This window comes from Balaenoptera musculus, chromosome 21, assembly GCF_009873245.2.
Source record: "Balaenoptera musculus isolate JJ_BM4_2016_0621 chromosome 21, mBalMus1.pri.v3, whole genome shotgun sequence".
Classification (NCBI taxonomy): Eukaryota; Metazoa; Chordata; class Mammalia; order Artiodactyla; family Balaenopteridae; genus Balaenoptera; species Balaenoptera musculus.
In genome coordinates this window covers 31,355,018-31,374,131 of record NC_045805.1, presented here as the reverse complement: position 1 = coordinate 31,374,131, position 19,114 = coordinate 31,355,018, and the positions used below count along the sequence as shown (strand labels likewise).

Genomic DNA, 19,114 nt, shown 5'->3' with positions numbered 1-19,114 from the left:
CTGTGTAATTTTAGTTTCAGTTTTCTTTATCTTTACTGTAAAGAGAAACTACTCTTGCAAAACTACATCTTTAAAAAAAAATAAAAAACAAAACAAAACAAAACAAAACAAAACACTACATCTTTAAAACAAAAAAGCCATAATGTAATAGGGAAGAATGGTGTGAAAACCATTCTATAATGTAGTCATTCCAATGTAATGTACCATTGAAATGTATTTTAAGTACTAACAAGCTGGATGACAACACTGCATTGTCTTTTAATATACTGAACACTAACTTCTTCTTTTTTTTCCTTTTGACCGTCATAAGGAACAACATGGCTTCTTCTCTTGCTTCAGCTTCTTGTATGAGATTATAAGATCACATGATGCCTGTAAGTGACCACAGACCTGCAGAAACCCTGAAAACCTTTACCAAATTGCAGTCTTAATTGCATTTTGAAAGAACAATTTTCAAGGTGTTTTATCCTTTCTTTCAACTATGAACATATTCCAGAGTCTCCAAATGTGGACTGTTTCCTTATCAGTCCCTTAGAGATCAGATAAAGTAGAGATGCAGGAAAATCTTCCTTAAAAGTGACTCATTAGGAATACGAAGAAGAAGAAAGAACAGTATCATTGTGAATGCACATAAAAGACTGGGTAAGAAAAATGGAGCTAGGGGGTGAAGAGATGCTATGTTTCTAAATTCTTCATGTGCTTGCTTTTTTCTTTTTTCTTTTTTTTCTATTTCAGACGCACTGACTCTGGGTACCAGAGATTTTCTTTCATGGCTACTGAAACAAGACACTAATATGTTCAAAGAACCCTGGGGGTTTAAAGAAAGCCAGTGACTGTAATAACTAAATGATGGTTTAGGACGTTAGCCATGATTAAATTCATTATTTTAATTCAAAGGTTCAAAAGTTCCCATAAAATAAAAATGTTCTTTCTGGTCACCTATTTTCATGGTTTTTGTTGTTTCAGGCCCTTCCTGAAAGGGTAGGTGTTCCAAGTAATAAATGTTTGCCAGGAGTATAAACTTTCAGTTTCTTCATGTGATGAGTAGTGAGGCTTTTGTGGTTTTATTTTTCATCAGATTACAAGAAAACAAAGTAGAAAATGAAACTACTCTAAAAGTGGAAGTCATTTCTTGCTGCCTATGAGGTGAGTTGTGGTCATTGGCTATGGCAACCTCTGTAATAAATAGATGATCTGAAACTACTCAAGAGACTGAGAAGTACCAGAGGAGCAGGCTATAAGAATGGCACCTGACAAATCATCTCCTGTGGAAAATTCTTGGAAGATCTTTGAAGAATACCACATAGATGAAGATGTGGGCTTTGCTCTGCCCAATCCACTGGTAAGCGAGGGCACTGAAATCTGGGCAAAAATATTTTCTTATCATGATTTACCTGGACAAGGTAACTTCTATTGAAAAAACGTGGTTCAGTAATTTCTACTGAACAAGTGGATAAAGCAGTACCAAAGTTGGAGGCAGAGTTTGAATAAAGGGGTCTCAACTTCCTTAAAATTTTCTACCTAGAAACTTAGCCTTAGAGGCACTTCTTACTTATCTCACACAGGCACAGAGTGTGATGAGATAAGGAGACTACAGAAGTATTTTGGTTTAAGGCAATTGCATTTCAGAGGGTATTTTGAAAAAAAAAATAAAGTAATAAATGACCCATGAGTCAAAGAACCCCCTTTCTCAGCTGATATACCTTAGATTGTACAAAGTATGTGTTCCTGCTTTGATAATGTTTTTGAGTTGGGGCACCAAGCAACTTTGTGTTGTATTAATATTGCTCGGTGTTTACTGAGCCTAAGATTCAGGCTTAGAGAGAATTAGAGCTACCTTTTTATTTCCACAAGTTTTGCCTACAAAGGGCAAGGCATTAGAGTGAATGTGTGCCTTAAAACTACATTTTCCTAAGTTATCTTCCCAAGAGCGTCATGAAAAGCATCTTATCATTAATATTGTAACCATCAAACACTCACATCGCATTTTTAAAGCAAATTTACAAATGTTAACTTACTCCATCTTTACAATCATCCTGAAAGGTATGTATATTATTAATCTTGTTTCCCTGATGAGAAATGTAGAATGCAGAATTTAAGTAATTATCCAAACTCACACAGCTAGTAATAGCAGAGATAGGATGTGAGCCTAATCAGTCTGGTTCCAGAGTCTGTGATTTCTTTTTTTCTTTTTAATATCTTTATTGGAGTATAATTGCTTTACAATGGTGTGTTAGTTGCTGCTGTATAACAAAGTGAATCAGCTATGCATATACATATATCCCCATATCTCCTCCCTCTTGCGTCTCCCTCCCACCCTCCCTATCCCACCCCTCTAGGTGGTCACAGGTGATCTCCCTGTGCTATGCAGCTGCTTCCCACTAGCTATCTAGTTTACATTTGGTAGTGCATATATATCCATGCCACTCTCTCACTTCGTCCCAGCTTACCCTTCCCCCTCCCCGTCCTCAAGTCCATTCTCTAGTAGGTCTGCGTCTTTATTCCTGTCCTGCCCCTAGGTTCTTCAGAACCTTTTTTTTTTTTTTTTTAGATTCCATATATATGTGTTAGCATATGGTATTTGTTTTTCTCTTTCTGACTTACTTCGCTCTGTATGACAGCAGACTCTGTGCTCTTAAAACCGTTATCAGTTATGCTACACAGCCTCACTCAAGAGAAGGAGAGATCACAAGGCATTTTTTGGTTGTTTTTTTTTCCCTACTCTTGGGTTTAACAAGGTACATGAGATTCCAGGAGAGGATTTCTAGGAACCAGTTACATGTTGTGACAATGCTGTATACCAGAATGTCTCATTTGTTTGTGGCTCAAATGGATAAGAGTGCACACTCTAGAGAGAACCTTTAAAGGCAGCGTATATATAATTTAGTCAGAGGTTCCAATCTAACTGTACTTAGAAATCACATCCTGTAACTACCTTGGGTAATTCAGGCAAATCTCAAACAATTTTTTTTCCCAATCTAATCTTCCTTTTCACATAATTAAGTTAATTGAAGAAAATGAAGTATGTTTTAATTTTTTTGCTAAAAGCACTGGTTTACTTTATATTTGCAAATCAATAATATTCAGACTTACTTCCCCTTCATACAAGCACACAAATGCCAAAGTGCCAGGATTGGATGTTTCAAGGATGTATTTATCAATGGTACCAAAAAAAAACTTTTTCAGAAACTGCAAAGCCTCATATCAAATTTATTCTTTTTTTTTTCCTAAAAAGTTGGTTCTTTTAGAAAATAAAAAAATCACAGTAATTATGTAGACCTCTAAAACAGATTCCAAGGGTTAAAGCAAAACCTGAAACCTAAAGTAAAACAAAACTCTTCCTGAGCTCCTTAAAAAATAATGCTGCTACTTGAGATGCTTAGGAAGTTAGATTCAATATCCTGAAACAGGATGAAAAAAAAAAAAGGTTACTTTTATTTCCTCACTGAAGATCTTTCCTGGACATTATGTATTCAAAAATGTCTATTTCATCTCTTATAATCTATCAGCTTCCTATTCTAAAGGAAAATAATATGTCTTCTGATTCCATGTAGATGCAAAATACATTCTCTAATCTAGCGGGAGTTGAATGGCCCTCTGTGTTACTCTTTATTAATTTATTTTCTATCATTTAGGCATCCTCTGAACCAGAAGGATATTACTGATTGAATTTTACATGTGTTGAAAGTTCTGTCCAATAAGACACTAATCTTGACACATAATAGAGTATCTCTGTTATTTTGGGGAAATAGCAATAATCAAAAAGTCGGGCATGCTACACAGTGAAATACACAACAAAGAAAATGTATATGTATTACTAAAAACACCAGAACACAGTATTTGTGTGGTTAGGGAGAAAAATTCAGAGCAAACAAGAAAGGTGACTATCTAGTGAATATACTGCCTGGATCTTTCATTCCTAAAAATCTGCCCTGACAGGTTAAGTCTGGCCAATTATCTGCAGCCCCTGAACATGTTTGAAGTTTGTTACATTTGTCTTCATGTTTTATTGCTTCTTTATAATATTAACTTGTTTTGTTTTTTTTTTAATTATTTATTTTTTTATTTTTTATTTATGGCTGTGTTGAGTCTTCATTTCTGTGCGAGGGCTTTCTCTAGTTGCGGCGAGCGGGGGCCGCTCTTCATCGCGGTGCGCGGGCCTCTCACTATCGCGGCCTCTCTTGTTGCGGAGCACAGGCTCCAGACGCGCAGGCTCAGTAGTTGTGGCTCACGGGCCTAGTTGCTCCGCGGCATGTGGGGTCTTCCCAGACCAGGGCTCGAACCCGTGTCCCCTGCATTGGCAGGCAGATTCTCAACCACTGCGCCACCAGGGAAGCCCTATTAACTTGGTTTTGAAGCTTAAAGCCTCACTCACCTTGGTTTCAGGTAAACTCTTGATGTGTCCTCCATTCCCATAGTTCAGTATTGGTGCTACTAAGAGCATGTCTGGAAGCAGCTTAATGAAGAAGGCCTAGGGGAGTTGTTCAGGGATCTGAATCTCATTTCAGGGTGTGGCCTAGGCCTTTGGTTTTTATGTTTTCCCTTGAGATGTGATTATAAATATAAGATCCAGGGAGACACGTGTTAAAAAACAAAACCCAACTGAGTAAGTTTTAAAGATGCCATTGGCTTCCTTCAGGGATTCATGAATCAGGCAGCATCTCAACCAGCAGAAAGAAAGGGGGTCTCAGGAGCTGTACAAAAATGAAAGACTTCTCTAGGCAGAGGAGAGCAGGAACAAGGAAGTTATACCAGCAAAAAGTGGATTGGAGTGTCAAGGTCAAGTTCCTTTAGGGAATGGCAGCGGCCTATGTGCAGATGACCTCACTACTTGTCGGCCAGGTAATTCTGGATTGACTGTTTTAGGATTCCATTTTGGGAGAGGCAGAAACTGTAATAAGTATTGTCTTGAGTTGGTGACATGGGACTTAAGTTACTCCATTTTGGGCCTGTTGTCTTGTTTTTAACACTCTTTTATTTGGATTTCATTTTTACTTACTGGGCAAAAAAATTAGCCTGTAGTACCAAAGGAAGCAATCAACATGTATCTATACAGCACCTCGTACATGTCCAGTACTGTGCTAAGAAAAATAGGATTAAAAGCATGATAAAATCCTTGCCATCAGGTAGTGAGATGTAAAAAGAGCAAGGTTTTTTAAAAGCTGGAAACCCTCATGTTTGAGTCACAATAAACCGTACGTACAAAACAAGTTACCAAAACTGCCCAACACTTGCTTTTCTTATTTATGACATGGAGATAACAATCAACTTTTGGGGCCATTATTATAATTAAATGAGAAATTACTGAGTAAAACTGCCTAGTCTCCTACTGACATTTAATAAATCTCATTTCTCTTCCATTCAAAAAACCTTAAAATCTCGCTGAGGAGAGAAAAAATAATAGCAGATAGCAATAAATTACTTAATGTGAAAAGGTATAATCCATAGGATTCCTCACTGGAGGTATAAGAATAGAATGGAATAGTCAGGAAGATTTCAGTGAAACTTTTGAAGTGACCTTTGAAAAGGAAGCAGATGAGAGGAAGAAGAAGAGCACAGAGAAGGTCCTGTGCCCTAAGTGTGCAGATGACAATGCATGGGCTGGTGTCACTCGACAGGTAAGAGAGTGTCAGCATTGCACAGCACTGAGAAGGAGGCAAGACGGACCATTAGCGGAGGCAAAACTATTTTATAATACCTTCCACTAGTAAATCAAAGTCCTATTTCTTCTTTTCAAGGAGGAGCTACCTCACCCTTATGATGCCTGGATTTCCATTGCTAAAAATCTGCCTGAACTGATTAAGAATGGCCAACTACGTGCAGAAGTTGAGAAGGTTTGAAAAAAATATGACATGTTTTCTGTTTTAGCGTCTTCAAAGTGTTAACTTGGTTTTGCAGCTATCACAACATGCATTTTGAGTTGGGCCAACCTCTCTGTTTATTCTCAGTTAACAACCTTCAGCATTGACGGCCTCCAAGGACACAAGTCACAGCGCCTTGCACATCTGGTTCTGGGATATATCACCATGGCGTACGTGTGGGGTGAAGGTGATGGAGATGTCCGGAAGGTTTGGAGATTTTCTCATATTTCTTAGGCTAACAGAACAGATTTATATCCAGTTTACAGTTAATGTAAACAATTCTAAAAGTAGTGTAACTGCATTTTGTGAAGCTTGGGAAACAGAATGAGTACCTTGCACAGAGGAGTTGCCTAACGAATATTTGTGGGATGGATGGATGCATGAGCGAATGGCTGCGAATGGTTCACAGGGCATTAGAAAATCAAGATACAGCCTTTGTTTCCTCTCGCCCTCTTACTGCTTTGTTCTGTCTATGCCCAGATTATGTCTGCGTCGTCACAAATCTAAAACATAAGGATTTAACAAGTACTGGGATTAAGTTACGAAATGAGGAAGAGAAAATGACATTTGTTTGGTTTCACAGTGCCGTTAGGAGTAACAGTTAATTTTTTGACAGCCAGAAAGCAGAAGAAAAGGTGAGACATTTCAAATGTGAACACTAAATATCGTGTTTTAATTAGGTCTTGCCAAGCAATATTGCTGTTCCTTACTGCAAGGTATCTGAGAAGCTAGGACTGCCCCCTATCCTGGTTTATGCAGATTGTGTCTTGGCAAACTGGAAGAAAAAGGATCCCAGTGGGTATGTAAACAGTGATTACAACAGGAATGAAAGGCGTGCACACTATTTGAATCAAGGGGAGTTAGTCATTGGTTTAATCTTTGGCAGCGGGGCTTTCTTTTCTGCTGTTAAGGTGTAAAATGCATATGCATGTGAGAGAGAGGTGTCTAATTAGCATACAGTGAAATGCACACATCCTAAGTGTTCAGTTTGATTAATTTGACTGGCTGTATAGATGGCAATGTCTGGGCTTTCAAAGCAGCCTGCTTGAAACTAGGCACTTCCTAAGCACTGAGTGATGGAACCTGCTGCAATTAAGGGTCAGAGGCTCTCGGTGTGTATCTGCAGAGGAGTATTCTAGATGTGGGAATACCACAAAATGAAATGATTTGATCTAGAAAACTTTCTTACGAGTAACAACTAGTTTTGACTCTCCACGTGTGCTCCTTGCATATTTAATTTTTTATTTCACTTATAAAAGTCCTAAGTTAGGCGTTTGTGATGCCTACTTGATAAATATCAGAAAACATATTTTTTCTATATTTTATCTGTTGTTTTTACCTTTGCTAGATCAGTGGTATTAAATGGAATAACAATAACTCAAAAGCATTTAATTTTTACACTGGTTTCCTTTCTCTCTTCCAATTGACCCGCTGCTTCCTGGCTGCTTTCCTAAGGCCCATGACTTATGAGTGAGTATTCGCTCTTTTTTATTCTAAGAATTGTTTGTTATTCAGAGTAAACATAGGTGCATCAATACCTTCCAAATGCGTTCTTTTGAAACACCAATTGATTTTAGGCAAAAAGTAATTCAAATAATTATGGAAAGAGCAAGTAGTTCTGGTCCTGAATTATATCTATGACTGTGATTAGACTGTGTCTGTTTGATATTATAGCTATTAATATATATACTTGCATATGCAGATGATACCCCACTTAAGGATGGTTTGACTTAAGATTTTTTTGACTTTAATATGATGCAAAAGCAGTACACATTCACTAGAAACCGTACTTTTTTGAATTTTGATCTTTTTTTTTTTTTTTTAATTATTTATTTATTTATTTATGGCTGTGCTGGGTCTTCGTTTCTGTGCGAGGGCTTTCTCTAGCTGCGGCAAGCGGGGGCCACTCTTCATCGCAGTGCGCGGGCCTCTCACTATCGCGGCCTCTCTTGTTGCGGAGCACAGGCTCCAGACGCTCAGGCTCCGCAGTTGTGGCTCACGGGCCCAGTTGCTCCGTGGCATGTGGGATCCTCCCGGACCAGGTCTCAAACCCGTGTGCCCTGCATTGGCAGGCAGACTCTCAACCACTGCGCCACCAGGGAAGCCTGAATTTTGATCTTTTCCCGAGATAGATACGCAGTACATAGTCTCTTGTGATGCTGGGCAATGGTCAGGGCTCCCCAGGAGTCCCGCGATCACAAGGGTAAACAACTGATACAATTACAATCATTCTGCACCCAGACAACCATTCTGTTTTTCACTTTCATTAGCGTATTTAGTAAATTATGTGAGATATTCCACACTTTATTATAAAATAGGTTTTGTGTTAGATGACTTTGCCCAACTGTAGGCTAATGTAAGTGTGCTGAGCACATTTAAGGTGGGCTAGGCTAAGCTATGATGTTTGGTAGGTTAGGTGTACTAAATGAATTTTCAACTGAAAATATTTTCACCTTAAGATGGGTTTATTGAGATGTAACACCATCATAAGTTGAGGAAGATCTGTCAATAAATTTAATTAATATGCATATATACAAAATGCACATACACCTATGTATCTATGACTCAATGACCTCAGAGGCCAGAAATATAAATCTATTCTTTTTGACCCAGTTCTTACTATTTTTGGCCTGTGTACTAAATAGAGGCTAAGAGCTAAGGAAACAAAAGTCAGTACCATGGGAATAAGCCTGCCCTGAGGAACCTGGGCTAATGTGGAGGAAAGAAGATATATGAAAATTATGTAAATTACTATATGATTAAGAGAAGGATTAAGAAAGTAAAGTGCTAAGAGTTCTAACCGAACAAAAGGCATGAGGGAAGAATCCTTATAGCAAGTTATTGAAGCTGAGTCCTGAAGAGTGACTAGGCATCAGTTAGAAGAAGGAAAAGCTGAGCATGTTCACAGTGGAGAAAACAGCAAGAGTGAGGGCTTTGAAGTGACAAAAATCCTGGTGCATTTCAGAACCGAAAATTCTAGTGTCGCTGATAAGTAATGAATGACGAAAGTAACAGTACAGGAAATGGATGAAAAAATAAACTTAAAAATATTATGTAGGACTTTTGGCTCTGATATGGGGTTTAAACAGTATCTTAAATGGGAAGTTATGGAAGGTTTTCGAATGGGAGAATGATATCAACAGTCCCATTTGACAGATGAGAACACTGAGGCTGAAACTGATGAAATAATCTTATTCAAGGTCACACAGCAAGTAAGGAAGTGGTCTGGATTGAGACCATAAATGTAACTGCCATGAAACTCAGAGATATACAGATACTGAGACCACGTTTGCATCAATGCAAAACTTCAGTGTAAAAGAAAATAGGGGGTAATCAGTGATTTGAATTTCCCAGTCAATTCCTTTGTTAGGCAGATAAATCACTGAGAAATTGAATCAGGCTCACAGATAAAAATATGGATATGAATACATTTATTTAAGCCAAAATTCTACTTTTAAAAACCATACCTCACAGATATGTCTATAAACATTGAGCTTATATATATATATGTATGTGTGCATATATATACAGTAATACATGTGCATGTGAAAAATTGATGGGATAGTAGAGAAAGAACTAGTCTTGAAGTTTTTAGTTTCAAGTTCTAGAAAGGAATTTCAAGTCTCAGCTTAATCTACTGTTAATTATATGACCTTAGACAATAGACCTAACACCACTACTCCTAACTACATAATGGATATGGTAAAACCTGCCATACTTACTTCACAAGATTATTTTGAAAATGTAGGATAAATAAAAAGACTTGAAAACTAATAAATATTCGACAAATATATCAATATTTTTGTTAAATTCTTTTTTTTTTCTTTTCAGTGTTTATGTTTTATATTTTTCTAAATTCTTGACTTCCTGGATTACTTTTCTTAGGAACATGGACATCCTATTCTCGTTCCCTGGCGGGGACTGTGGTAAAGGGTTCTTCCTGGTCTCTCTGGTGGTGGAAACAGCAGCTGCTTCTGCAATCAAAGTATGTCCGTCCATCCTGGAAAATGTGTATCTTGATTCACGTAAGCAGAGCAATCACTTAGTAGCTGAACTATATTCTGCATGAAATAACTTTATCCTGACTGAATAGAGCATTTGATGACTGAATTGGAAACTAGGGATCATCTGGAAGAAATAAATATTTTATTTGTTTTTGTGTATTACCTAAAAGATAAAATGTAGGAGCCATATATTTAGAATAAAATTTGAAACCCCAGTAAGAGAGAAGTATTTTCAATGCAACTTGGCATTGGAACTCTATCACACAGTGACATAAATATAATGGTTTTGTCCCTCAGAAATAGAAATATATAGAATTATATAAACTTATCTCTAAGTGATAAGTGAATAAAGACAAATCCAAGCTTAATTAAATATATGGAAATTAGTCAAACAATCAGAGGGTACTCAGCCCAAGAAAGAAATGGAAATATGAAATTTAATTGAGGGATTAAGATTTAGGAGAATTTTATTCTATGCCAATATTTAGTGTTAGGAAATCTTAAGTATTTGTTTTCTTTTTTTTTTTTTTTAAAGGTGATCCCCATTATATTTAATGCAATACAACGTGAAGACCCAGATACTTTGCAAAAGGCATTGCTTGATATAACTTCTTGTCTGCACAAAGCCCTTGAAATATTTCACCAAATTCATGGCAAGTATTGTATGCCTTACAACATGCCAGGCCACTGTCAAATGTTTCTAGTTATCTAAGATGTAAGTTGTAGAGAAAACAGAAGCAAAACCAACTCTCACGTAGTGGGTGTGTTTGCGCTTTATTTTATCTCACTAAATCATTATACTTTCCATATGGCAGGTTTTATTATGTCCATTTTACATATAAGGGAATCTAAATTTGGAGGGATAAGATAAATGACCCAAGATTACATAAGTAGTAAATAGTGAAGCCAGAATTCCAAGCTAGGGCTATTTACCTCTAAGGAACATCCTTGTCTCCCACTAAAAACCGTGGAGAAACTTCCCAAAAGTACAGGATGTTTTAAGTTCTGAAAAACTTAGCTTTTGCTTGATAGGAACCGTCTGCGAATTCTGCTTTTTCACAAGCTAACTAAAAAAGGAAAAAATAAGAAAAATAGAAAAGCCATTGAGCTCGAAAGTTATTGCAAATTAACAGCTAAAAACCAACAATAACCAAAAGAGTACAGAAACAAGGATTTGCAAAAGGAAATGTGCCCTACTGGGTTGCTACAACAAATATGTGACTGTGTATCACTGAGCTTTGGCAAGAAGATTGACCTTCAAACCAAAGACATTAGCAACCTTTGGGGAGGGACACCCGTGGTCCACTGGGGCTCCTGGAGGTTTTGTTTTCAATTTTCTTTTTGTTTCGGCTTGTTGTTTTCTTTATGTAAGTAATTTATCTGTTGTATCAGTAAACACATGAAGTAGTCTTAAGTAAATATTGGCAGCTTAATTGGTCTCCTGAAGATGAGTGGTGGGCGGGCCCAGGCTCTTTGTCACAAGCTGTGTGTTAGCCCCAAGGTAGACCCCGTTCAGTGGACACAGGTGATGAGAATGGGCAGGTGAGGGAGAGCTTGTCCTCAGGGAATTTCTCTGCACAGGCTGACCTAACGCCTTTCTCGTATCCTATGCTGAAATCCATGATCAGTTGTTTATAACACCTTGATTTTTCCCAATCTAGCTGATGCTACTTAATTAAACATATCTCATCTTTTTTTCAGAATATGTGGACCCAGACCTATTTTTCAATGTTCTTCGCATATACTTATCTGGGTATGTAGCCTTATGCTTGAATCTGTTTTCTCTTAGACAATTAACATAAAGAAGACAATGTTTCCACTGATGGTCCCTACTATCAATCCAGTTTCAGAAACAATTTATATCCTAACATACACATGGTAAGAAGCAATAAGACTATTCGCTGGGTTATTACTTGGCCAGGCATACGCTGGAATATGGACCCGAAAGCTAATCATTTTAAGGAGAGTGGAATAATCTTTGGTAGTGCAAAGGTAAGGTTTCACGCATAGAATACTTATGCCAGATTTGCTCAGAACCGTATTATTTATTATTCTCATGCACGAACATGAGTAGAAGGGAGAATGTGGAAGAAGTATAATGAAATCTATCTCATTTCACCTTCCATTCATCCTCTGTTGCAAGATTTGACATATGAAAATTTGGCAATTCATAAAATAACAATTATTCTTTCCTTCCTGGTTTAGCTGGAAAGGCAACCCTTTACTGTCAGAGGGTCTGCTGTATGAAGGTGTCTGGGACACCCCAAAGAAGTTTGCCGGGGGCAGTGCAGCCCAAAGCAGCATCTTTCAGTGCTTTGATATTCTGCTGGGCATTCAGCATACTGTTGGTGGAGGTGAGTGGCAAATGACAAATAATCATCATCTCTTATGCTAATAGAATAGTATCTAAAAAGTACTTTCCCATCAGCATCTTATCTGAGCTTATCTGATGCTTTTAGGAGAATAGTAGAGACTTTATTGCAATTATCTCATTTCACAGATGAAGAAGCAGAAACTTAAAGAGCATCATAGACAGGCTCCCTGTTAACCAGCTAGAAAGCAGTGAAGCCAGAATTTAGACCAAGTTCAACACTGTCGTGATCTTGACCTTTGAACATGTCTATGAGGTCTGATTGACTGTGGTGAAGCCAATATCACATGTTCTGAAAATGTAAGACCAGATTCAGAAAAAGAAAGTCTCCTGCAGATGAGATAAGACCATGAGTTGAAACTGGGGAGTGGAGAGGCTTGGCACTGTCTAGTTCTGCCATCCTACTGCCTTGGGGGTCCCGGGGCAATGCCTGCACCAAAGTTTAAAGATGAGCCACACTCATTATATTCCTTCTAGAGGATTAAGGGGGCTTAGTGGAAGAAGCTCCAGGAAGAACTTCTTTCTACTTTTCTTTGTCTTCCTAAACTTCTATTGAATAGTCAAAGGGGAAGGCTTTGGGCTGCATGATAATAAGCTTTTTCCTGAGCTCATTCGCTTATTTAAAAATGATCCCTTATATTCTCTTGGATTCAGCATCATGATCTGTCAGGTATAGTACATATACTCTGTCCTTCTTAGAAGGATCAAATCCAGTAGGAAAGTGAGAAAGGAAGCAAAACAAAAATATGAGTTTAGTTCATGTGGTTTTCAGAATTAAGTATATTTTACAATAATTACCATTACTAGTAGCAAGCCTAGTAATATGCTAACAAGATGGTCGTAAATTCATGGCCACCCACTCCGACCTCACTCTGCCCTTCTTCCCTGGATTGGAGAATGCTTTGACCTCCTTACTAATCCGTCTTTGTCTTTAGTTCCTTCAGACTCTGCTGCTAAATTCCTCCAGGAAATGAGAACATATATGCCATCAGCTCACCAGAACTTTCTTCGCTCGTTAGAGTCAGGCCCCTCGGTCCGTAAGTTTGTCCTTTCAAAAGGTGATGCCACCCTGCAGGAAATTTATAATGAATGTGTGCAAGCCATGGTCTCTCTGAGAGACTACCATTTGCAAATAGTAGTTAAGTACATTGTGATTCCTGCAAGCCGGCCATCCAAGAAAAAACAAACCTCGAAAGAGCCTTCAGAACCAAAAAGTAAAGGAACTGGAGGCACCGATATCATGGGTTTTCTAAAGACTGTAAGAAGTACAACTGTGAATTCCCTGTTGAAGGAAGATTAAGGTCATCCAAGAAAGTGCTTGTATTGCTACCACATGTGGTAATGTCACTGCCCATTATATCAGAAATAACATTAACATTCATAACTTGAGGAGAGGAAAATAAAACTAATGTCCATAAAAAAAAACCTGCACATGGATGTTTATAGCAGCTTGATTCATAATTGCCAAAACTTGGAAGCATGAAATAAACCGAGGTACACATCCTTACAGTAGAATATTATTCAGGGCTAAAAAGAAATGAGTGATCAAGCCATGAAAAGACCTGCAGAAACATGACATGCATGTTATTAAGTGAAAGATGTCACTCTGAAAAGGCTACAGACTGCGTGATTCCAACTATGTGACATTCTGGAAAAAGGTAAAACCATGGAGGCAGGAAAAAGATCAGTGATTGCCAGGGGTTAGGGCAGAGGGTGCGATGAACAGGAGAAGCACAGAGGATGTTTAGGGCAGTGAAACTATTCTGTATGAGAGTATAATGGTGGATACATGCCATTCATTTCCCAAAACCCATAGAATGTACACCACCAGAAGTGGACCTTAATGTAAATTGTGAACTTTGGATGCTCATAATGTGTCAATGTAGGTTTATCAATTGTAACAAGGGTACCATTCTGGTGTGCAGAGATGTGTGTGTGTTGGGTAGAAGATACATGGGGACTCTGTACTTTCTGTTCAATTTTGCTATGGACCTAAAACTGCTCTAAAAAAATAAAGTCTGTTAAAAAGAAAACTGCTCTGCGGCCTTCAGTAATTCACTTACCTCTCTCGTCTGTTTTCACACGTCTAAAAATAATCAGAGATAAATAGATTAAGGTGCTTTCCAGCTATGATTCAATCCTGTATGTGATCTGCAAATTCATCCAGAAAAAAATCAATTGATAGGCTACGTTAATCTATGGAGATTTTAAACAACATGTGTTCAAAAGTAGAATAGCTCTTCTATTTCTTCCAGATCATAAAGACAATGATTTTGATGTAACAGTCATTTTATATATCTATAATTTTTCAAAGTTTACAACGGGTTTTCCCTCAATGGCATTTTTTTCCTGTCTATAACGCTGTTGGTAAGTCAGAACAGGAATTATGTTTCTTATTTTTTGCTGGTGGTTTTCTAACATGGTGGAGGCACGGTGAATGAGTAAAGGGCAACGCCAGGAAAACTTGTCCTTTGAAGAGAGTGTTGTTTGAAGAGTACACATAACAGGCTGTCTAATTCTCCAAGGACAGTCAAAGCCTCATGGACCCTGGGAAGATCTCCAATGATCATGCCAAAACAACCACTTCCCACCCATATCTATTAGAGACCCACTAGTTTAGGCCATTACCCAAACCACCTGAAGGTAGGGAATTCTCTCTCAACTCTGTCCCCACAGATTTTTTATTCTCTTTTAGTACATGTCGCTTTTCTCTTATGTAATGATCATGGCTGTGTGTATGTGTGTGTGTGTGTGTGTGTGTGTGTGTGTGTGTGTATCTTATTTCACTTGCTAATTTGTCAGTTCCCTGTAGAAAAGATCCATGGCTTTCTCATTTTTACATTACAGCACTTAGCAGTGTACTTAAAATATCATCTGTTAAGAGAAGAAATACATTTGACCCTTGAACAACTTGGGGTTTAGGGACACCAACCTTCTCCACAGTGAAAAATCCGCATATAAATTTTGATCAGGCCTCTGTATATGTGGTTCCTCAGTATTTGAAATTTGCATCCTGGGATTCAACCCTAACCCTAACCCTAATCCTAACCCTAACTGCGGAACACTGTAGCACTGCAGTATTTAATATGGAGAAAAATCCACGTGTAAGTGGACCCATGCAGTCTAAACACATGTTGTTCAAGGATCATTTGTAGATGAATACTGCGTTGACTCAAGTACTGTTTCATTAACCAGGTTAGACCTAACCCTGTAAGCACCAGAATCTCTGCTCTAATGACTCATTTGTTCAATAACCATTTAATAAGCAAACCTAGGATGCTACCTCCTGAGCTAGATAGTAGGAAGATTAAGGGCACCAACCCTACCTTCAAGGAGCTCACTAGTGGAGAAATGGACAAATGGATTGTTTCAGCACAATGAAATAAGGGCTATATAAACATAAGCAGACAGTTTAGAAGTATAGAGTCCCCAACCCAGACTAGAGGGCAGCAGAGGGGGTGGGGCTTTCCAGGGACAAAACAGGGAAGGGGAGGGTACTGAAAAAAGTACGCGCTAAGAATAGATTTTCCTAGATGAGGCAATACATGAGATGAGTTTTAAAGGGTGATTAGTGTACAATATGCAAACCAAAGGCTAGAAAATTCCAGGAAGAGAAAGAAGGGTGTTCAAAGACTAGCAGCATAACAAGGTCTATTGAGGAAGTACACACAGCTCAATATGGCTGAAACATTAAAGAATAAAAAGGGCCATGCAATAAAGGAGTTTCAATTTATCCTGAAAACAGAGGGAATGTTTTTAAGCAGAGAAATGACTTTATTATATTCGTATATTTGAATCATATTTAAATGAAGCATTGCCCATTGTAAAGAAATATGCATTGAAATGACTCTGGTAGTATTTGGGGAAAAAAGAGTAGGGGTGGGATAAAATGGGGAGTGATAATGAAGGCAGGGGGATGAGTTTGGAGGTTGTAAAAGGAATCCAAGCCTGCAACGATGGAAAAGTATCATGGGCTTAGATTTGAGGCAAAGAGATCAGTTAAGGATTGGAATATATACTCTTCCAATAGTAAATGGTGAGGAATTGAAAACAATGGCAGTGGCATTGGAGATCATGGAAATATAAGAAATATAAGAAATATAAGAAATATCATGGCAGTAGGAGTGGCAAGACTGGTGTTCTGTTGGATGTGATAAGGGATGACTTTTAGGTCTCTAATGATCAGCTACGTCAACAGAGTTACTAGGACCAGCCCATGTTGTCAGGTAGGGTCTTGCATGCAGAAGGGCCCACACTTGGCTTCATACTCTACTGTCACTGTCTTGAAATTCTGAATAAGTTTGAACAAGGGTCCTTACATTTTTATTCTTCTCTGCACCCCACAAATTATATTGCTAGTTCCGAAAGATACCATTCACCAAGACATGGCATCGATGGGGGAGATGAGCTTGGTTCTTACTCTCAGAGAATAAGTAATAAGTAAACCTTGGATTTGTTGCTTGGCAGTGGGCTCTCTGCTCAAGAGCTTGAACTAGTTGCTGGAGGTTTTGTAAGCATTTGCCCTGGTCTTAATGGAAGGTGTCTAGTCTATGACTGATGTGTTAAGGTATTTCTTATGATGCCTCTACAGAACAGTTGAGTAAGGATGTCTAGTAGATGGTAGGAGAGACCCAACTACAAACAAAATGTTGGGAGTCCTTAGCCTAGAGATGATGGCTAAAGTCTTTGAACAGAGGCAATCACCCAGCGAGAGGGAAGTCAGGACCTGAACTAGGGAGGGCACCAATGGTAAACTGTAACCAGAACAATGAGAGAGAAAAACCAAAGAAGGGAAGCCATGCCTCTAGTGGTTAAAAGTGATGACTTTCAAGTCAAATGGCTCCAGCCCTGACTCTACCACTTACAAAAAGTATGACCTTGGGCTCTTACTTAACTTTCCCAAGCTGCGGTTTCCTCAGTTGAATGTTGGGGATAATAATAGCACCTAACTCACAGGGCTGTTGTGAACGTTAAGTAAGTTGCTCCATAGAAGATGCTTACCGTAGGACTTGGCACAGAGGAAAAAATCAGTGAGTGTTAACTATCAGTTTTTTCTTATTAGTTTTAAGTATAGTCCAACCAGAAGGAATACGTGTCATAGGAAAGGTCAAAAAGAGAAGAGAGTTAAAAAAAAAAAAAGCAAAATGCCAGATGCTTGAACAATTAGAAAGGACTAGAAATTCCCATTGAATTTATGAACAAAGGTGTAATGAATGAGCTGTACCAGATTAACTTCAGTGTACCAGTGCTGTCTGGGCTGATTGCTTTTGACAATTCAGATTTGGGACTTTATCAATTTGAAACTAAAACTAAGTATATCTGAGATCACACACAGAAAAATTTCCATTGTGAATGTTTTTCTTTCTTTTTTGAATACTTCTTTGTACATTTCCAAAAGACCCTAATGCCCAGTTTAAGAGACGGGGAACCTTCGTTGTATACTGAAACTACAATAATTCATGGGAAAGCTGATTATAGAACCCAGGACTCTGAAACGACAAACCTTACTATTAGGAGAGGAAATTCTTGGGCACAATTATGTTTAACCAACTTCCTCTTGGTAAATAAGAAAGATGCCAAGCAAAGCTTCATGAGGCCACTGTGTTCCCTACTTCAGAATATGTCTCTGGGACTAGGGCTACAATGGTGTAACAGAGAACAGCACAAACTTCTACCTGGCATCAAGACCCCAAATCTAAAAATGAGATGCTGAGAGAGATCATTCATTTAACCAGCAGTTATTGAACTTCAGACACTGAACTTGCTGATAAAGGAAAATACAAAGTTGCGTTAAATATGGGTTCATCAAGGAACTTACAATCTAATAGAAAAGATTAGAGGGGCTTCCCTGGTGGCACAGTGGTTAAGAATCTGCCTGGCAATGCAGGGGACATGGGTTTGAGCCCTGGTCCGGGGAGATCCCACATGCCACAGAGCAACTAAGCCCATGCACCACAACTACTGAGCCTGCGCTCTAGAGCCCGCGAGCTACAACTACTGAGCCCACATGCCACAACTACTGAAGCCTGTGCACCTAGAGCCCGTGTTCCGCAACAAGAGAAGCCACCACAATGAGAAGCCCGCGCACCTCAACGAAGAGCAGGCCCCGCTCTGCCACAACTAGAGAAAGCCCGCGCGCAGCAACAAAGACCCAACGCAGTCAAAAATAAATAACTAAATCAATAAATTTATTAAAAAAAAAAGAAAAGATTAGATAAATACAATGTTTGAGTGTTAGTAACAGTCGACTAGGTAGAACTTGAAACACGATGTAAAACAGGTTCAAGGTGATAGAAGAATTTTGCACAGCTAGAGGTGTTTAGAGGTCAGGTGATGGACATCCTTAAATGTCAGGGCAAAGAAATTTGAACTTTATTTAATTTACAGGGAGGAGTTCTTAATGATTTTGTGGCAGAATCTGAGATGTTCACTGACCCACAAGTTCCATGGACCTAGACCTTGGAAGTAAGAAAAGTCAAGGCTGAATATGCAGGCTTGGGTACCTGCGCATAGAATTGATGGTTAAGATCAGGTGGAAATACATAAGAATACTGAGGTGGGGAAATGGTTATAATAATGCTGCAAATATCTATATATTTAGGTCTGAAGTAGGGAAAGGAGTCAGCGACTGAAACAGAAAAGATATATTCAGAATGATAGGGAAGAATATCAGAAAAAATAAGATATTAAAACTGTTTTTCCAGAATGAGGGGAAAAGAACATGAGAAAAATAGTATTTACTGTTACCCATTTGATAAGTGTTTTACTTAATGTTCCTCAGTTATTCACTGGGATAAATATTACTATTTCCTGTAGATGTGGAAACAGAAGCTTAGAATTTTAAGCCACTTGTTTAAAAAGCCACATAGCTAATAGGA

At 38.4% G+C, this 19,114-nt stretch overlaps 1 protein-coding gene across 1 annotated transcript; it reads left to right on the top strand.

The window, feature by feature from the left end:
* Positions 1–1,199: 1,199 nt before the first annotated feature.
* Positions 1,200–14,232, top strand: IDO1 (indoleamine 2,3-dioxygenase 1). The gene is made up of 10 exons (XM_036838467.1): positions 1,200–1,342; positions 5,739–5,834; positions 5,949–6,068; positions 6,542–6,660; positions 7,317–7,331; positions 9,747–9,846; positions 10,401–10,518; positions 11,567–11,618; positions 12,071–12,219; positions 13,172–14,232. The coding sequence occupies exons 1-10, from the start codon at positions 1,244–1,246 to the stop codon at positions 13,534–13,536; spliced, it is 1,233 nt and encodes a 410-aa protein (XP_036694362.1). The 5' UTR covers positions 1,200–1,243; the 3' UTR covers positions 13,537–14,232.
* The last annotated feature ends 4,882 nt before the right edge of the window (positions 14,233–19,114 follow it).

What these genes read in the sequence shown, in the direction of transcription:
- IDO1 (XM_036838467.1), top strand. Translation starts at nt 1,244, where the DNA reads ATGGCACCTGACAAATCATCTCCTGTGGAAAATTCTTGGAAGATCTTT. An exon ending in CAGCTGCTTCTGCAATCAAA is followed by an intron (nt 9,847 to 10,400) that starts GTATGTCCGTCC and finishes TTTTTTTTAAAG; the next exon opens with GTGATCCCCATTATATTTAA. An exon ending in AATATTTCACCAAATTCATG is followed by an intron (nt 10,519 to 11,566) that starts GCAAGTATTGTA and finishes TCTTTTTTTCAG; the next exon opens with AATATGTGGACCCAGACCTA.